Source organism: Pararge aegeria, chromosome 5 (genome assembly GCF_905163445.1).
Source record: "Pararge aegeria chromosome 5, ilParAegt1.1, whole genome shotgun sequence".
NCBI lineage: Eukaryota > Metazoa > Arthropoda > Insecta > Lepidoptera > Nymphalidae > Pararge > Pararge aegeria.
The window spans coordinates 19,480,642-19,497,974 of record NC_053184.1 but is presented as its reverse complement, the minus strand read 5'-3'; the positions used below and the strand labels follow the sequence as shown (position 1 = coordinate 19,497,974).

Below are 17,333 nucleotides of genomic sequence, written 5' to 3'. Positions count from 1 at the left end.
ACCCAGACACTGAAAAACATTCATGCTCATCACACAAACATTTTCCAGTAGTTGGAATCGAACCCACAGCCTTGGACTCAGAAAGCAGGTCTGCTGCCCACTGCGCCAGTCGGCCGACAATCTTAAGGCGTTCTTTGGATACTATGCAGATATAATTTTTAGTCTAGCTAGTCAAAGTTTTTATTGCATTTTTTATACCACATCGCTTCATGCAAGATCAGGTACATTGTAAATCAGTTACCTTCAACTCGTTCCGTACCGTATTCTTTTGTTGCCTTGATCATTCCAAGAGCATTGTACCTCAAGTTTAGACGCATTAATATTAAATAATTAATTAAAATCTAGGAAGCAAAAACAAATATTGATTTTTCTTTTTTTAATTCAAATATAAATGAAAAGACCCGTAGATAAAAAATGACTTAAATTATAAAAACTCTTAGTGTAATTTTAGTTTTTATTAGTTTAGTTTCGTGACAAAATGAGTGAAAAAAAAGATGTGAGTGAAAAAACAGTGGATTTAGACGAGGTTTTGGACAATTACGGAATATTTAAGCGTTACCATGGCGAAATGATTATTCTGGCGTTCCTGGCTTTTGCTACTAATAACATTTATTGTTCGAATTACGTGTTTGCGGCCGAAGATGTGTCTTACAGGTAATATATTTATCATATACTTAATATTATATGTTTTCATGATTAGTAAGGAAATTCCAGTTCAATTCAAATAATAAATAAATAAAATATATAAATATACCACGACAGAACACTTATCAAATGGATATTTTTACTAATATTAGTTAGTTAGCTTTGCTAACTAATAAACTAATGAGGTAGTTACTGATAACTAATCGTAATATCAATATTGTTCACTTTGTTTATCGAACTTACGGTGGGTTATGTATTTATAGCGATAGTCTAGTGGTTAGGGCTTCGGCTTCTCTTTAGGGAGGACAGAATTCGACCCCCAGTCCTCTTACTTTTCAGAGTAATGAAAGTTTTTAATTTATACAATTAAATATCTTGCTTTAGCGGTAAAGGAAGACATTGTGAGGAAATCAGCATGCCTGAGAGTTCTGCATAACGTTCTCAAAAACAAGTGGAGTACACTAATCAGAAAGTTGACGGCCGGCGCAGTGGGCAGCGACCCTGCTTTCTGAGTGCAAGGCCGTGGGTTCGATTCCCACAACTGGAAAATGTATGTGTGATGAACATGAATGTTTTGCAGTATCTGGGTGTTTATCTGTATATTATAAGTATTTATGGATATTATTCATAAAAATATTCTTCAGTCGTCTTAGTACCCCTATCACAAGCAACGCTTACTTTGGGACTAGATGGCAAAGTGTGTATTGTAATAGTATAATTATTAATTTAATCCGCACTTGGCCAGGGTGGTGGACTACGGCCTAAACCCTTTTCACTGTGGGAGGAGACACGTGCCCTGTAGTGGGAGGGTAAAGGGTTGATGATAAATTAAATTGAACACAACAAAAGGTAAATAAAAATAAATGCGCAAAGGCGGCCTTATCGCTTGAAGCGATCTCCTCCAGACAACCTTTGGTTGATGAAGCATGAATGAATGAATGAATACACTTTTATTGTCCACCACATAAACGTATCGTATTATAAATAAAAAATTAACAAAATTATACAATTTGGCGGCATGTTTAGTACGGAAAACTGGATAGTGCGACATTCAATTTAAAAAGAAATAATTAATATACATTACATATACTGTACATACTAATACTTATATATATATATATATATATAAATAAAATATAAATATATATATATATATATATATATATATATATACTGATATAGTACGACAACGCACACATCGCCATCTAGCCCCAAAGTAAGCGTACCTTGTGTTATGGGTACTAAGATGACTTATGTATATTTTTATGAATAATATACTGAAAAAAGTTTAAACATTTTCCAGCTCATCACACAAACATTTTCTAGTTGTGGGAATCGTACCCACGGCCTTGGACTCAGAAAGCACGGTCGCTGCAAACTGCCCCAATCGGCCATCAAATACTAGATAACATATAGATAAGTCATATTATGTGAGGTATATGAGTGGTATAAAGGTGATAATTTATGTGATCAGTAGTGTATGGATGAATCTAATCGTTTTGTTGACAACTTTTTCAGATGCAAAGACGATTTGGAAGATGCCTCATACTGTGGCGCATCAAACGCCACGTATTACTGTTCAGAATGGGCGTACGATAATCCTAATAGTTTTGTTGCATACGTAAGTAACTTTTTTTATTCTCCAACATGCATGAAAACTCGCGTTCGCATTTAAACCGATTTAAAGCGAGAGTTTAATATAAATTTACCACCCGGTTGAGATCGTCAGTGAGTTGTAGTGGGAAAAACAAAAACAAATCTTTATCTACACGTACATCCGGTTTTCATATGCCATGTACAGCTTCTTAGCACTCGTCTTCTTCCCTAGCGCAACGGTGAGCGCTGTGAATTTAAGTAGGAGGCCCAGGGTTCGATTCCCGCCAGGCAATTTGGGAATTTACGATTTCTGATTTTTTTTCTTCTACCAGGTTTTGACCGTGGCTAGTTACCACCCTACCGACAAAGACGTGCTGCTAAGCGATTTAGTGTTCCGGTGCGATGTCGCGTAGAAACCGATTAGGGATATGACTACCATACTCCCTAGTAGGTTAGCCCGCTACCATCTTAGCCTGCATCATCACTTACCACCAGGTGGGATTGTCAAGGGCTAATTTGTAGAGGAATAAAACAAACATTGGCGCTTCGATTGCCACTTTTGTTTGTCATCATATTAACCCATTATCAGCCCACCACAGGGCACGGGTCTCCGGTCACCACGCTGACCCATTGCGGTTTGGTGGACTTCACACACCTTTGAGAACATTATGGAGAACTCTCAGGCATGCAGGTTTCCTCACGAACGCACGCACATAACTAAGAAAAGTTAGAGGTGTTGGGAGTCAAACTGGGCCTCTCGAAAGTGAAGCATAAGTCCTAGCCACTAGGCTAGACTTAACCACGATAAGGTGAATGTGTTTAAATACATACTAGCTGACCCGTGCAACTTTGTCTGCACCAAATCGGTTATTACCGGAAAACACGAATAAAATGACATTTTCTAAAAATGAATCCTAGCTAGATCGATTTTTCGCCCCCGAAACCCCCTGTATACTAAATTTCATGAAAATCGTTGGAGCCGATTCCGAGATTCCAATTATATGTATACAATAATTGCTCGTTTAAAGATATAATATTGGATAGAAGCAGGCGTTACTTTGCGGAAATCCATAATATATTATGAAAATTCAGCTTCTTTTGCTATACTCCGTACTTAAGTTCTTAACAATTATTCATTGTAAAGTCAACATCTCCTGAGGATGCTTCGATTTCGGAGCGAAACGTGCGTAGAGGGTACATTGCCGAGGATCTGTTTGGTGTGAAATATCCAGATTGAAGTTATAATAAATTACACCATACAGATTCTACTGCTGTTCGCGGAGTATAGCAAATTAAGCTTAATATTCATAATGTGTTTTAATACATTGTTTAAACTTTCGTACACCTCTGATCTGCCCTCTTCTATGACGGAGGGAGGAGGTCTTTACCCCGCGTAGTGAAGAGATGGTTATAATTGCGCATGCTTTTATTCATTGCAGTTTGAGTTAGCCTGTCAAGAATGGAAGAGGACACTCGTGGGAACGATGCACAGCTTTGGGTACATGTGTGGCTTACTGCTTGTTGGGCCAATGTCTGATCGGTAAGATTTATGTTTATTTGATGGCGTATAACGCTGTACTGCGATCTCACCCAAAAACTTAGTATAGGCAAGTTTGCAATTGTTAAGGTTTCGTACCCTAAGGTTAATACGGAGCCCAAATACTAAGACTCCGTCAGTCCGTCTATCACAAGCCTGTATCTCAAACAGTGATAGTTAGACAGTTGAAATTATGCCGATAGAAATCCTAAAAATAGCAATTATAGTTCTTAAACAAAATTTAAGCCATAGTAAATGTACACTATTTTAAGTGATAGTAGTGAGCGGATAGATGTTTTGTTTTTAAACTTCTATATGACGAACTAAAAACTTAAGTTATGAAGATTCCGAACGCGAATGAGAGGAAAATAAGATATTGTATGTAAGTCTATTTTGTAGAAATAATCCTCTTATACGAAGTAAACGTGATTTTCTCATAATATTTTTATCTTGGAAGACTTTATTTGTTTATTATGTTATGAACGTGTCTTTGAAAAGTGAATATGAACACATTTAATGGGACATAATGAATACCTTTTTTATACATTCTATTATCTAAAGATTTTCACATAACCTACTTTAAACATTTTTTTCTAAACTGCCTCACGATGTGAAAAAGTTATCATTTTTAAATATCATTAAAACTTTCTCTAAAGTGTTACGAAAAGATGGTTCAACGTCCAAAGAAAGATGTTCTCATCTTCACAACGACTTAAAAAAGGACAATCTAAATAACCCATTACCGACCCACTACAGCGCGCGGCTCCTTTCCCACAATGAGAAAGGTGTAGGTTGTACCCAACCACGCTGGCCCAGTGCAGATTGGTGGACTTCACAAGCCTTTGAGAACATTATGAAGAACGGTCAGGCATGCAGGTTTCGATGTTTTCCTTCACCGTTGAAGCAAGTGATATTGTAATTTCTTAAAACGTAACGTGTAACTATGTCCGTGGTCCGAGTAGGGACTCAAACTCGGTATTCGCGAAAGGAAAGCCGTTGCTACACCCACTGTCGCTATCACTTCTTCTAATTAATGATTTTGTATTTGTAGAGCGAAATATTAAAGTGCTTACAGGGGTCCCTAAGTTACGTTAAGCTAAACATGCGACATAACTTTCCAGGGTTTATTGTGCCTTAGGGCTAAATTCATTTTGTTCCAGAGACACTCGTATGTAAGAGTTTCTGTCTCTATGTTAATATTACAATGTAAGTTAAACTTTGTTGTTATCTTATTCTTACCCTTCGTCCACTCGAATAACTAATGTGGAAGAAATAAATCGGTACAATAATAATATATTGACGGCGGACTGGCGCAGTGGGCGGCGACCTTGCCTTCTGAGTCCACGGCCGTGGGTTCGAGTCCCACAACTGGAAAATGTTTGCGTGATGAACATGTGTGCTTCAGTATCTGAGTGTTTATGTGTATATTATAGTATAATGGATATTATTCCTACAAATATTCATGAGTCATCTTAGTACACAAGCTACGTTTACTTTGGGGCTAGATGGCGATGTGTGTGTTTTCATAGTATATTTATATTTATATTCGAATCAAAAGTAAATTTTTCCTTTAATTTATTAACATTAATTAGAATAATGAATTCCAACAGTGAATAGGCTTCTAGGCAACAGGTGGAAATTAGGATCAGGATCAGGATTGTGGTCAAACGCTAGTCTATTAACGTTAAAAAAAAAGATCAACAACAATTCAAAATGCGATGTAGTAGACATCTGAAGCCTCCGTATCGCGCACTAATGGTCACTGCTGGTGTTAATAACGGGCTGAGTATTTGAAGTAGACGACGGCTATCTATCAGCATGAGCTGATGGGCAGCCGCTTTTAAATTGTGCATACCGTTTTAGTGAACGAACTATCTTGTGGACAGTGGAACAAATGTTTTATCTTATTTTATATATTTCAATATATTAAAACACATTTAACCAATCGTGGTTACTACACGATTGGTGAATTCCTTGACGACAAGGCTGCTATGAAGCAGGCCACTCCGCTCTCATCTTTCGCAAAACAGAAAAATTATATTTTTAAACTATATGTTGTGTTATATTATTATAAACTAATGTTGGATCTGTTGAGTTTCTTTCCGGCTCTTCTCTCTCTTCAGTGGAATCTGCATTCTGAACCGGTGGTAGAGTCACTACAAACTGTCTGACTTGACGTTTCAAAAGTGCTTATAAACTAGGCCTACTTGAAATAAATGAATTTTGAATTTTTTTTTACAATAAAAAGACATGCAAGGCAGTCTTTGTTAATGACCAATAGAAGTGAAAACTAAATGTATGTACCTACATATAAACATAGTATACATATAGCTCATGGGAAGGGATATGGCTCATATAGGGGCTTAATATTTTTGTTCACCGAAAAAGTAAAAATAATTTTATATCATTTACTAATATAATAAAACTGAAGAGTTTGTCTGTTTGTTTGTTTACTTGAATGCGATTATCTCAGGAACTACTGGTACTTGCCCGTTTTAAAAATTATTTTAGTGTTGGACTGCCCATTTATAGAGGACGGCTATAGGATATCACGCTAAGATCAAAAGGCCACCACCTAGGTTAAGCTAGGCTAGCAAGGTGCTAAGGCTAGCACCATTGAAGAATGTTTAAAATCGGGGTTTTGTTTTGTTTTCAGAGCTTCCGCTCGAGCGCGGCGTAAATGGTTAAAGTTTCGATTTCATGTATGGCAACGTTGTTCCCCTTTAAAAGTTCTAAAACATAGGTCCACGATAGCATATGTCTTGTATTTTAAGGTTGACTTACGAGGGCGAAGTCGCGAGGGACCGATAGTATGATATATATACAGTATACATGGAAAGCGTTTTGGTGGCGATGACGCGAGTAACCTGATTTTTGTTCACCCAAAAAGTTCTTAATTAAGAAGGTTTAACTTCAAAAATATCGTTGTATAAATCCATGCTAATATTTTAAATGCTAAAGTGAGTTTGGTTGTAAATTATTACTCTAACCAGGTTGCTTCTTTAATCATTTTAAAAGAGAATGTGAGATGGTGATAACAAAAAAAAATAACCGGCTAAGTTTGTTGTGGGCTTCTTCTTAGACCAGGGCGCGTTTGGAACCCTCGTAGCTTTAGTTTTAAGTTGACGAATTTAATTATCGATACCAACTCACTCCTATGTCATATTTTAACATGTAATGTACGCATCAAAAGTGCAATCTATGTGCCTATTTGAATAAAGAAATATTTGAAATTGACTTTAGACTTTAGTCGACTTAACCAACTTCATTTAAGGGATGTACGTGTACATACAAATACTCTTATTTTCTAGGCTAGGAAGAAAAACAGCGATCGTGGTTACAGGAATTTTCGGCGCAGTTCTTGGAACTTTGAGGAGTTTCTCCACATGGTACTGGTTCTACATAGCAATGGAGTTTATGGAAGCTGCCATAGGAGATATTTGCTCGCCGATGTATGTATTGAGTGAGTGCATTCGTTTTTTTTCATATAATGAATATTATCAATATGAAGACCAATCTGCAGAAGTGCATTTATGTTACAACACGTAAACAATATAAAAATAATTGTGATAAGCGAAGCAAACTAAAAATTCAAGCTGTCGGAAGTAATTCGACAGCGGATTGGCGCAGTGGGCAGCGACTCTGCTTTCTGAGCCCAAGGCCGTGTGTTCGATTCCCAAAACTTGAATAATGCTTGTGCGATGAAAATAAATGTTTTTCAGTGTCTGGGTGTATATTATAAGTATTTATGTACATTATATATCCAAATATTTGGCTTATCTTAGTACCCATAAAACTTTGGGGCTAGATGGGTGCATTGTCGTTTATTTAGTATATTATATTTATTTAATTTAAAGTCGTTTATCAGAAGCTCTGTACGTTTCTACAAGGTTAATTTCAAAAGTGTTCTAAGCTAATGGGTTATATTTTAACATCATTATGGATCCATAACCAGCCTACAAAAAGGCCCTCTTTATTCTGGTCCACCACACTGGCCAAGAGCGGATTGTCGAGTCCAGGCCCATAGTTTCAAACATAATCGCCGCACAAACGTAGTTATTACAAATAACGGAGTATTTGTAATTTGACTTTGTGTTGTGGTTGGAGGTTGGTTATAAAAATTCGGCAGCTGCAACCGCTTTTTAGGACGAAACTGCCAATTCATCAACGCAGGTCGCATCTCACACCAGCGCACGCCCCATCGACCGATGTACTATAGTCATACCGTCTGGTCTCTTACCATCATCATGAACAAAGTAAGGTTCCAATTGTGTAGGGATAGACGCAGAGGCTAGAGCGCGACGGACTATATCATTGAAAGCACCGTGACGATACCAACGTTAGCTAGCACTTCGAATTGTTAATTTATTGTTATTAATTACCATTTTTTGTTATTAATTTCAGCACTGGAAATGGTGTCTTCAAAGAAGAAGCTAGTGTTTTTCATGGTATGCAGTTTCGGTTTCACTTTCGGAGGAGTTGCCTCAGCTTTTATAGCTTGGTTGACACCAGATTGGAGATGGTATCTGAGAGCGATATACACACCGGCATTCCTATTCTTCTTTTACAAGTACCTGCTAGATGAGAGTCCAAGATGGCTGCTAACTAAAGGGAGGAAAGACGAAGCGATAAATATTCTAGAAAAAGCGGCGAAGAAGAATAAAATTTCCATCGACAAGCATTCATTACAGAACTTAACTTGTGAAGTGAGAGAGAACGTTAGGTTTTCAGAACTGTTAAACGACACGTTTAAATCCAAAACGCTGAGGAAGCGTTTCTTTGTTTGCGTGATCTGGTGGATAACGTGTACCTTCGTGAACTATGGACTCATGATTAATTCGGTGTCTTTGCAAGGGAATAAGTATGTAAACTTCGCGTTGAGCATGTTGGTCGATCTACCAGCTTCTGTGGCCACCACTTACATACTGATACATTTCAAGAGGAAGGTTCCTTTGATGCTCTCGTTCTTCGTTGGCGCTGCTATGTGCTTGTCGCAACCATTTCTACCAACAAGTAAGTTGAATGAATGAATGATTTATTTATTTCTCCACATTACTTATAAGTATAATTACAATATAATGTAGGTTAACTGCGGCTTTTCGTATAGAATGATGATTATTTTCATAGCACTGTGTTCCAAGATGGAAGTCCCGGTTTCTATTCCCCGCGGGGAATTGGGAAATTATAAATCCTTAATTTTCTCAAGTTATAATTCTACCGACAAAGACGTGCAGTTTAGCGAGAATAATTTAGCGTCCCGACACGTTGTTTTGTATAAAAATAGTTTGCATCCTAGAGACCACTAAAGGATACTTTTTATCCACAAAAATTAACGGGAGCCTGTGGGATTTTTAATATCCCAAAATACACGCGGACTTCTTTAGTTATGGTATAATCTAAGCATACGTGTTAAAACTGTCTGTTTGTTTATCTAAACTATCCTAAAATCTTGCAGACAGGTAGAAAACTTTGCAAGAAGTAATTTAAGATTTATTTCGGGAATAATTTCCAGTTACGTAGGACTTTGAAAGGAATGTACTAGACTAATTTAGGCTGCAGGAAAAAGGAAAACGAAAACTCTACGAAGAAGTTGCGAGTAAGCTAGCATAATAATTTTTGACGACCTCTCTGGCACAGCGGTGGGCGCTGCGTTTTAAGATGGAACTCCTGGATTCAATTCCCGGCAGGAAAAATTTAGTTTTTCTCATATTTGTTAAGAGGCTTAGGCCGTGGTTAGATATACACATGCGATTCAAACGTGAAATTTCTGCGAAAATCCCTGGTATTGCGTGCGAACATTTTCATCCGGACAGTCTTTATAGTGCACTATTTAATACTATAAACAACGAATTTAATAGAGTATTCAACTTTAAGCACATCAATGTCAGTAATAAATTAAAATTTAGTGACTGGGCTACTGTAGGTATATATAAAAGTAGGGAGAAGTTGTATGAGCTGTATGATGAAAAACAATTTAATCATACTCCAACTTTCGTAGAACACGTAAAAAAATACTCTAAAATATTTAAGAATGTTTGCACTAATGCGAAATCGCTACACATTAAATATAGTATAATGAAATCTGATAACAAAGTACAAACAACCTGGAAAATAGTTAATTACGAGTCAGGAAAAACTAAATCTCGTGATGTGGATTTTGAACTTATTGTTGATAACAATAAAGTGACGTCTGACAGGGAGGTTGCTAATACTTTCGAAAACTTCTTTCAGAATGTTCCCATTTTGTTAACAGATTCTCTAAGCTCTTCACCAATAGCAGCTCAGCGTATATTGAGAGATAATGTTAAAGAGTGCAATGTTTTATTTAATTTTAAACATATATCTGCAATAGATATTGTAAAGAATTTCAGGTTATTAAAGTTGAAAAAAACCGGTGATCTGTGGGGTATGTCGGTGATGGTCATTTCTAACATTATTGACGTTATTGCCCCTTATCTAGCCGTAATTTTTAATGAATGTGTTGATATGGGTATTTTTCCGAACCTAATGAAATGTAGTAAATTAATACCCCTTTTTAAATCCGGTCATAAAAATGACCTTAACAATTACAGGCCTATTTCAATCTTGCCAACTCTTAGTAAGGTCTTTGAAAAAATTATACTTTATCAACTTTTAAATCATTTTAATGTAAATAACTTACTTCATCCGGAGCAGTACGGCTTCACTAAAGGTCGTAGTACAACGGATGCAGGCGCAAGACTCATAAAGCATATTTACGATGCCTGGGAACGTTCGCAGAATGCCATTGGTGTTTTCTGTGATCTGTCCAAAGCATTCGATTGCGTTGAACACAAAACGTTGTTATTAAAACTAAGCCACTATGGCATCAAAAACGTTGCACTCAATTTAATTGCCTCTTATCTAAGTGATAGAGTTCAAAGGGTATGCGTAAAAGACATAAAGTCTAAGGGATCATCTGCCTTAATGGGTGTCCCACAAGGCTCAATTTTGGGTCCCTTATTGTTTCTGGTGTATATAAATGATCTGCCACACCATGTCAGGGGCACTTGTGAGATTGTACTGTTCGCAGATGATACATCTCTCATTTTTAAGACTGATAGAAACAAAGATAATTTTGACGACGTAAACCGTGCTTTGTCACATGTGTCAGACTGGTTTACTGTTAATAACTTACTTTTAAATGCAAAAAAAACCAAGTGTTTGGAATTTGTTTTGCCTAACGTAAAAAAAATTGATAAAAACATCATAATAAATGGAGAAACACTTAAAATAGAAAACTCCACTGTTTTTCTAGGAGTGACCTTAGATTGTAAACTACAGTGGGGTACCCATATAGAAAGCCTAGCGAGTAAACTCAGCTCAGCTGCATATGCAATCAGGAAAATTAGACAGCTTACCGATGTTGAAACAGCTAGGCTTGTTTATTTCGCATACTTTCACAGTATTATGTCCTATGGGATCTTGCTGTGGGGAAAAGCTGCAGATATTGAAAGTATATTTATACTACAGAAAAGAGCCGTACGATCAATATATAAACTTGGATCACGCGAATCGCTTCGTGAAAAATTTAAAGAAATAGGTATTCTTACAGTAGCTTCGCAATACATTTATAATAATATAGTCTTTGTGAGGCAAAATATTACTCTTTATAAATCAAAAGCTGAAATTAACAATCGACTTACCAGAAACGGTCATAAATTAGTGATATCTGCATATCGTCTGCGAAAGGTGCAGAACTCCTTTGTGGGGTTGAGTATACGCTTTTACAACATGATTCCTAAGGAAATTCTTGACCTACCAATGCATACATTTAAAAAATGTGTAAAAACGCATCTAGTACAGCGAGGTTACTATACATTTGATGAATTCCTCAATGACAAGGTAGAATGGAAGCAGCCAGCCTCGCTCTCATCTCCCGCAAGATAGCAAAATGATTGTAAATGTTGATGTTGGAAAAGAGCAACTACTGAGTTTCTTGCCGGCTCTTCTCGGTAGAATCTGCTTTCCGAACCGGTGGTAGAGTCACACAAACATGCATACTTGACGTTTCAAAAGTGCTTATATTAGGCCTACTTGAAATAAATGAATTTTGAATTTTGAATTTTTTGAATATAATACTACCGACTATGACGTGTCGCTAAGCGATGTAGCGTTCCGGCACGATTTCACGTAGAAACACATTAGGGGTTTGGGTTATAGCCAGCTATCATACCCACATCACTTGCCTGGCTACTACATCACTTACCACCTGGGGATATTGTAACCAAGGCAAACTTTAAAAAAAAAGCTCGCGCAAAAACGACGGGTTGCTATAAGTTTGACGTGTGTGTGTGTGCACGTGTGTCTGTCTGTGGCATCGTAGTTGCCAATCGGCTGAACAAGTTTTGATTTTTTTGTTTTTTTTCGAAAAGTAAATAAGTCTGGAGTTTAAGTAAATAAGCTATCTTCGAGCTATGTTTGTCAAAAATCCGCCACAAAATGTTGGATTACATGTTTTCTTAACTCCCTCAATATGGGTATCAAATAAAAGAGCTAGACTAGTAGAATGATGCACACTATATTGAATCGATGATAGCGCATTGGGTAGAAGCTCGACTTCACTTTTGGGGGGGCCGAGTTTGAATCCCAGCGCGCACCTCTGCACCGGGCCAGCGTGGTGGACTACGGTCTTAACCCCTTCTCAGTGTGGGAGGAGCCCCGAGCCGAGCCTGTAGTGGGCCGGTAATGGGTTGTTGGGTATGATATGTATGAACGCGTCATAATTGCCTGTGATAGGCCTACAGGAATTAAGAATTTTCGAATACGAATTTTGAATTTTAACTTTATTTCAGATTTGCCTTGGCTGTCGGTGACAGTGTACATGGCCGGGAAGCTGATGTCCTCATTCTATTTCGCCATAACATACCTCTACACCTTGGAACTGTTCCCGACCTACACCAGGAACTCCATGCATGCCTTGTGCTCCTCCGTCGGGCGGATCGGTTCCATTGTGGCACCACAAACACCTCTTTTGGTAATATTTTCCATGTGTTTTTCGTCTGCGACTTGTTCCCTAAACACAGCACTTAATTCCCACTAATATCAAAGTCAAAGTCAAAGTCAAAAATATCTTTATTCAAGTAGGCCCACAGGTGGCACTTTTGATGCGTACATAAGAATTACACGGTAGTGAGATGATGGCGATAACCACATTCGTAAACTTAAAACTAAAGCTACGAGGGTTCCAAACGCGTCCCGGTCTAAGAAGAAGCCCACAACAAACTAAGCCGGGTGTTTTTTTTTTTTTGTTATCACCATCTCACAATGTCATTTTAAATTATGAAAAGAGCAACCTGGTTAGAGCAATAATTTACACCCAAGCTTTTTTATCGTTTACGTAGTCCTTTATACTGTAATAGGACTTTTCTATAAGCTTACGTTTAATACAAACTTTGAACTTTTTAAGAGACATCTCCAAGATATCATAAATACAAAAGTGTGTTTGTATATGTTTGTTTGTCCTTCCTTTTTGTTTGAATATGTGTATAAAATGTAATTCACAATAATTTCTCTAGTTTCAACATATTCTACCATATCGGCATGCAAATATACAAATAACTGTCTCTCAAGACGTACAGGCCATTACTTGATGATGTTAATAATCTTTGTATGGCTAAATAAGCCTATGCGCGAGCGACATTTACGACCGCAAATATGGCAGTTGAACCCTTCGGCGCAATCTGAAGATCTTTTTAAGCAAGAATACCAAGCCAAGCTTCGTCATAGATACGGCATTTATGCTCTTGCGCCTTTCACCTCTTCCTTCCGCAAGCCTCTCACAATGTCTACGGTCGATTTTGAATTAATATGAAATATTCGGCCTTAACCCCTTCTCATTGTGGGAGGAGACCGTGCCCTGTAGTTGGTCGTTAATGGGTTGATATGATGATGATACTTATCGTTTATTGTATACTAGCGTACCCAGCCCGCTTCGCCGGACTAGATTTTGCGTTATTTTATTTAAACAATAAACTTACATCATTAAATTTTTAATTTAAGTCTCATAATATATTAAATCATTTATTCTCTCCGTATTCATTCTCTTCTATTCTCTTCTCGAGCGAGTGAAGATCATTATCTACACCCATGTACACCCAACGATAGAATATCATCATAGTAAATAAAAGCTGTATTTGACAGTTTGACAGTTCAAAAATAGGAGTGCTCCGATCGTCACCAAACTTTACTGGATTACTCGCTAGGTCTATCCGGAGATTCCCTGAAAGTTTCATTAAAATCGGTCTAGCCGTACTATACGGAACATACCCACACACTTTCTCTTTTATATTTATTGTATATCATGGAATTTCGCAAAGTTACGCCTGTTTATCTAATAATTCCCAGATGGTGTATTGGCCCGGTCTACCCTCTTTCGTGTTCGGCCTGGCTGCCCTCATCGCAGGGCTGTCCACATTCCTCGTGCCTGACATATCTGATGACTCGTTACCGGATACCGTTCACCAGGCTGAGGCCCTGGGGAAGCCGAAGATGCCCTCGAAGGCCACAGGGGCCTATAACGAGGGATTTGATACTCAAATGTGATCCAATATTAGTATTATTAGTACAATAAGTAAGGATTTAAGTGTTAATTGTGATAGAGACGCAATAATGTTGTTGTGAATTGTTATATTTAGTTTTATTCTAATATACTAACTGATATTTTATTGTTCAACAATGTTTACCCATTTGTCCAATGTCTATGTGTAACAATGCGTTAAATAAATAAATATAAATAAGGGACCTACATATAAACCTGAACATTTCTTTGATCTTGTATTAGGCATGTTAGACATCTGACGACGAGGTCCTTGGTTCAAGGAATTCGCAGTAGTAAAGACAACAGTTCGAGGCCACTACCACTGCACTGTACGTCAAATTCATTGATTACTATGGTATTCTCAATCAATTAGGGAGTTCAACAGAGTTATATTACTAAAGCCGGGGACTGGCTATCCTTAAAGAAATGTCAACTTGAATCTTCAGCCTATTTGAACGGCAACATGTGACATACGCGTGTTTCTGGTACTAATAATATAGTGTTTTAAGCCATATTAACTCCTTGGAGTTAAAGGTTCATTCCGGGGAACAAACTTCTTAAAATCCCTCGGAAAAGAACCGACTAGGCTATTACTATAAATGGTGTTACAATAATTTTATAAAATGGGTAAATAATTAAACTTTTGCTTACAATAAATTCATATTTGTCAATTATTTTATTAAATCGATCAGGATTTTTACAAATGCACTAATAATTATTATTTAGTTATTAAATAGTTTTTAAGGAATAATTAAAATTATATTGGAATAACGACATGCAAGTGTGTATTTTGATATAAATACGAATGCATTTTCGATAAACTTCAGTCCTACATGGACTCGAACGACGCAAAGATACTTCCCGCTGTCTTAGTCATTATCAATAGTTTAGTTCCTTAGACACTCTTATTACAATGTCACACGTACAGTGACAAAATGGTCTATCAATTTGAGACAAATTCAAAGTGACAGCTTGTCCAGTCGTAATAATAAAGGCCAGCGGTGTGTACATTTGAACGCCGCAGAAGTCGATAGTCTGTTTGCCACAGTTGGCACATCTTTGCCACTCGTTGCGGATGTGTAATTGCGACACGGTTGCGCGCCAAACTACATTTTAACCTTACGACTCAAATACGACATGGTTGCGATTCATTAATAGTTGTGCTGTATCTTTTACCACCTATTTAATTGTTCACTATTGTTATGGTAAATTTATAAAGTGGGTAAATAATTAAAGTTTTGATAACTATAAATTCATATTCGCCAGATATTTATGTTCATGACCTTGAGTTGGTGGTGGGTATTTTGATATAAATACGACTGCATTATCGATGCACCGCAAGTACATGAAAACATTATTAAAGACCTACTTTGAAAATGCAGTCCGACACCCCAACCCCCTAGTGGTCGAGGCGTCCACTTATACCCCCGTCCCCGACGTCGAACCAAAGCGGCGACGTCCGAAGCATGTCCTTGACGACCCTGACGACAAAATAACTACCGACAACGTGTCCCAACAACACACACACACGCAACATACACAGCGTCTTCGCCGGCGAAGACGAGGGCCCCGATTTCTGACGTCATCCGGACGTGGATCCTTACCACGGTCACGGGGGCGATCGGACTAAACAATGTTTAGTCCAAAAGTCCACCAACAGTCAGATTAACGTCGAACCGAGCCGAGGTCCGAGTCCTCGCAGGAGGCACCCTCGGGTCGACGTCTCCCACTTCCCCCCCGATGTCGTCGAGCCCTGGGGCTCTTCTCATGGCGAGCTTTCGCGCTCGCCCCACTCCCCCGGTGACGCCGTAGCAACCCCTCAGGTGGTTAGCGGCAAGTGTCCTTCCAAAAAAAAAAAAAAAGAAAAAATGATGCACCGCAGTCCTACATGGACTCAAACGATGCAAAGATACCTCTCGGTGTCTTAGTCGTTTATCACTATATTTCTTGATTATAATCATTACTTTAACCAATTTACATCTACTACTGGACATTGTATTTTGTAGGGCGTTTAAAACACGGACGAAGTTGCGGGCAAGAGCTTGTTTATATTATTAGTATTGATCCTATGGAGGTTTAGGTTTTTATTTGTTTCCTTTGCCTTTACTCGGTCTCTCATGACTGTGGATCATGATCACTCCTCTGGCAAGTTTTCTTGTGATGTATTGTCTGTGTGATGTATATCTCCATCGCGTCCTGTCATTGGCAATTTGTATTCAATGTACTAGCACGGGTTTTCGGACTTCCGGGTCCGGATCGGCCTTGCCTTCTACATTTCCACTTCAAACTCTGTATTCGCATTAGGTACTTAACCTTTCGCATCGCACTAATTGTTTCGTTACCATCTTGGTCCGTCATTTATTACTTATAATAATCTTTAAACACTACTGTATCGATATTTATAACGTTTATTTTAAATGCGATGTTCAAGTTATACGTAAATAATGCTCTAGAATTACATATTTACGAAGAGCGTTACACGAGGATGGTTTAACTAGGTCAGTACATAGACTTATATAACTTTCCTTATTTACTTTGTTTTTTTTCGGTGAAGAACCGATTATATTTAAACCCGGAATGACCTACGTGTAAGCAATTAATCGGGTATACAAAGGGTATTTGTGAATCATTCAAAGGATTTCCCCGCATCGTTTCCGTCTATTGAGACATAAACAAGCTTTCGATATCGTAAGCTATTTTCAATTTGGCCCCGTGCGCACCTGCGGTTCTGCTTGCAATATTAATCTGCGCCGCATCGCATCCCGCACGGGGATTTGTGTTTAAATCGTCCGTTTCTGTTATCTTGCTCACTGTGAAAAATATGGAAATTCCGGATCCATCAGAAACGGACTCATGCTTATACAAAGTTCTGGGGTAGTTCTACCACCAAGCTTATTTCTGCCGTTAAACAACATAGTTGCAATGCTGTGAAGAGTGTGGTTACTGGTGTAATTACAGTCTCATCAGATTTAATTACAGGCCAGTCAACCTGAGGAG

The 17,333-nt window shown here is 37.9% G+C and overlaps 1 protein-coding gene across 1 annotated transcript; it reads left to right on the top strand.

Moving 5' to 3' along the window:
• The first annotated feature begins 407 nt into the window (after positions 1–407).
• Positions 408–14,976, top strand: LOC120624137 (organic cation transporter protein-like). Its single transcript, XM_039890502.1, has 7 exons — positions 408–654; positions 2,164–2,266; positions 3,681–3,781; positions 7,090–7,241; positions 8,183–8,791; positions 12,592–12,773; positions 14,144–14,976. The coding sequence occupies exons 1-7, from the start codon at positions 479–481 to the stop codon at positions 14,339–14,341; spliced, it is 1,521 nt and encodes a 506-aa protein (XP_039746436.1). The 5' UTR covers positions 408–478; the 3' UTR covers positions 14,342–14,976.
• Positions 14,977–17,333: the final 2,357 nt, after the last annotated feature.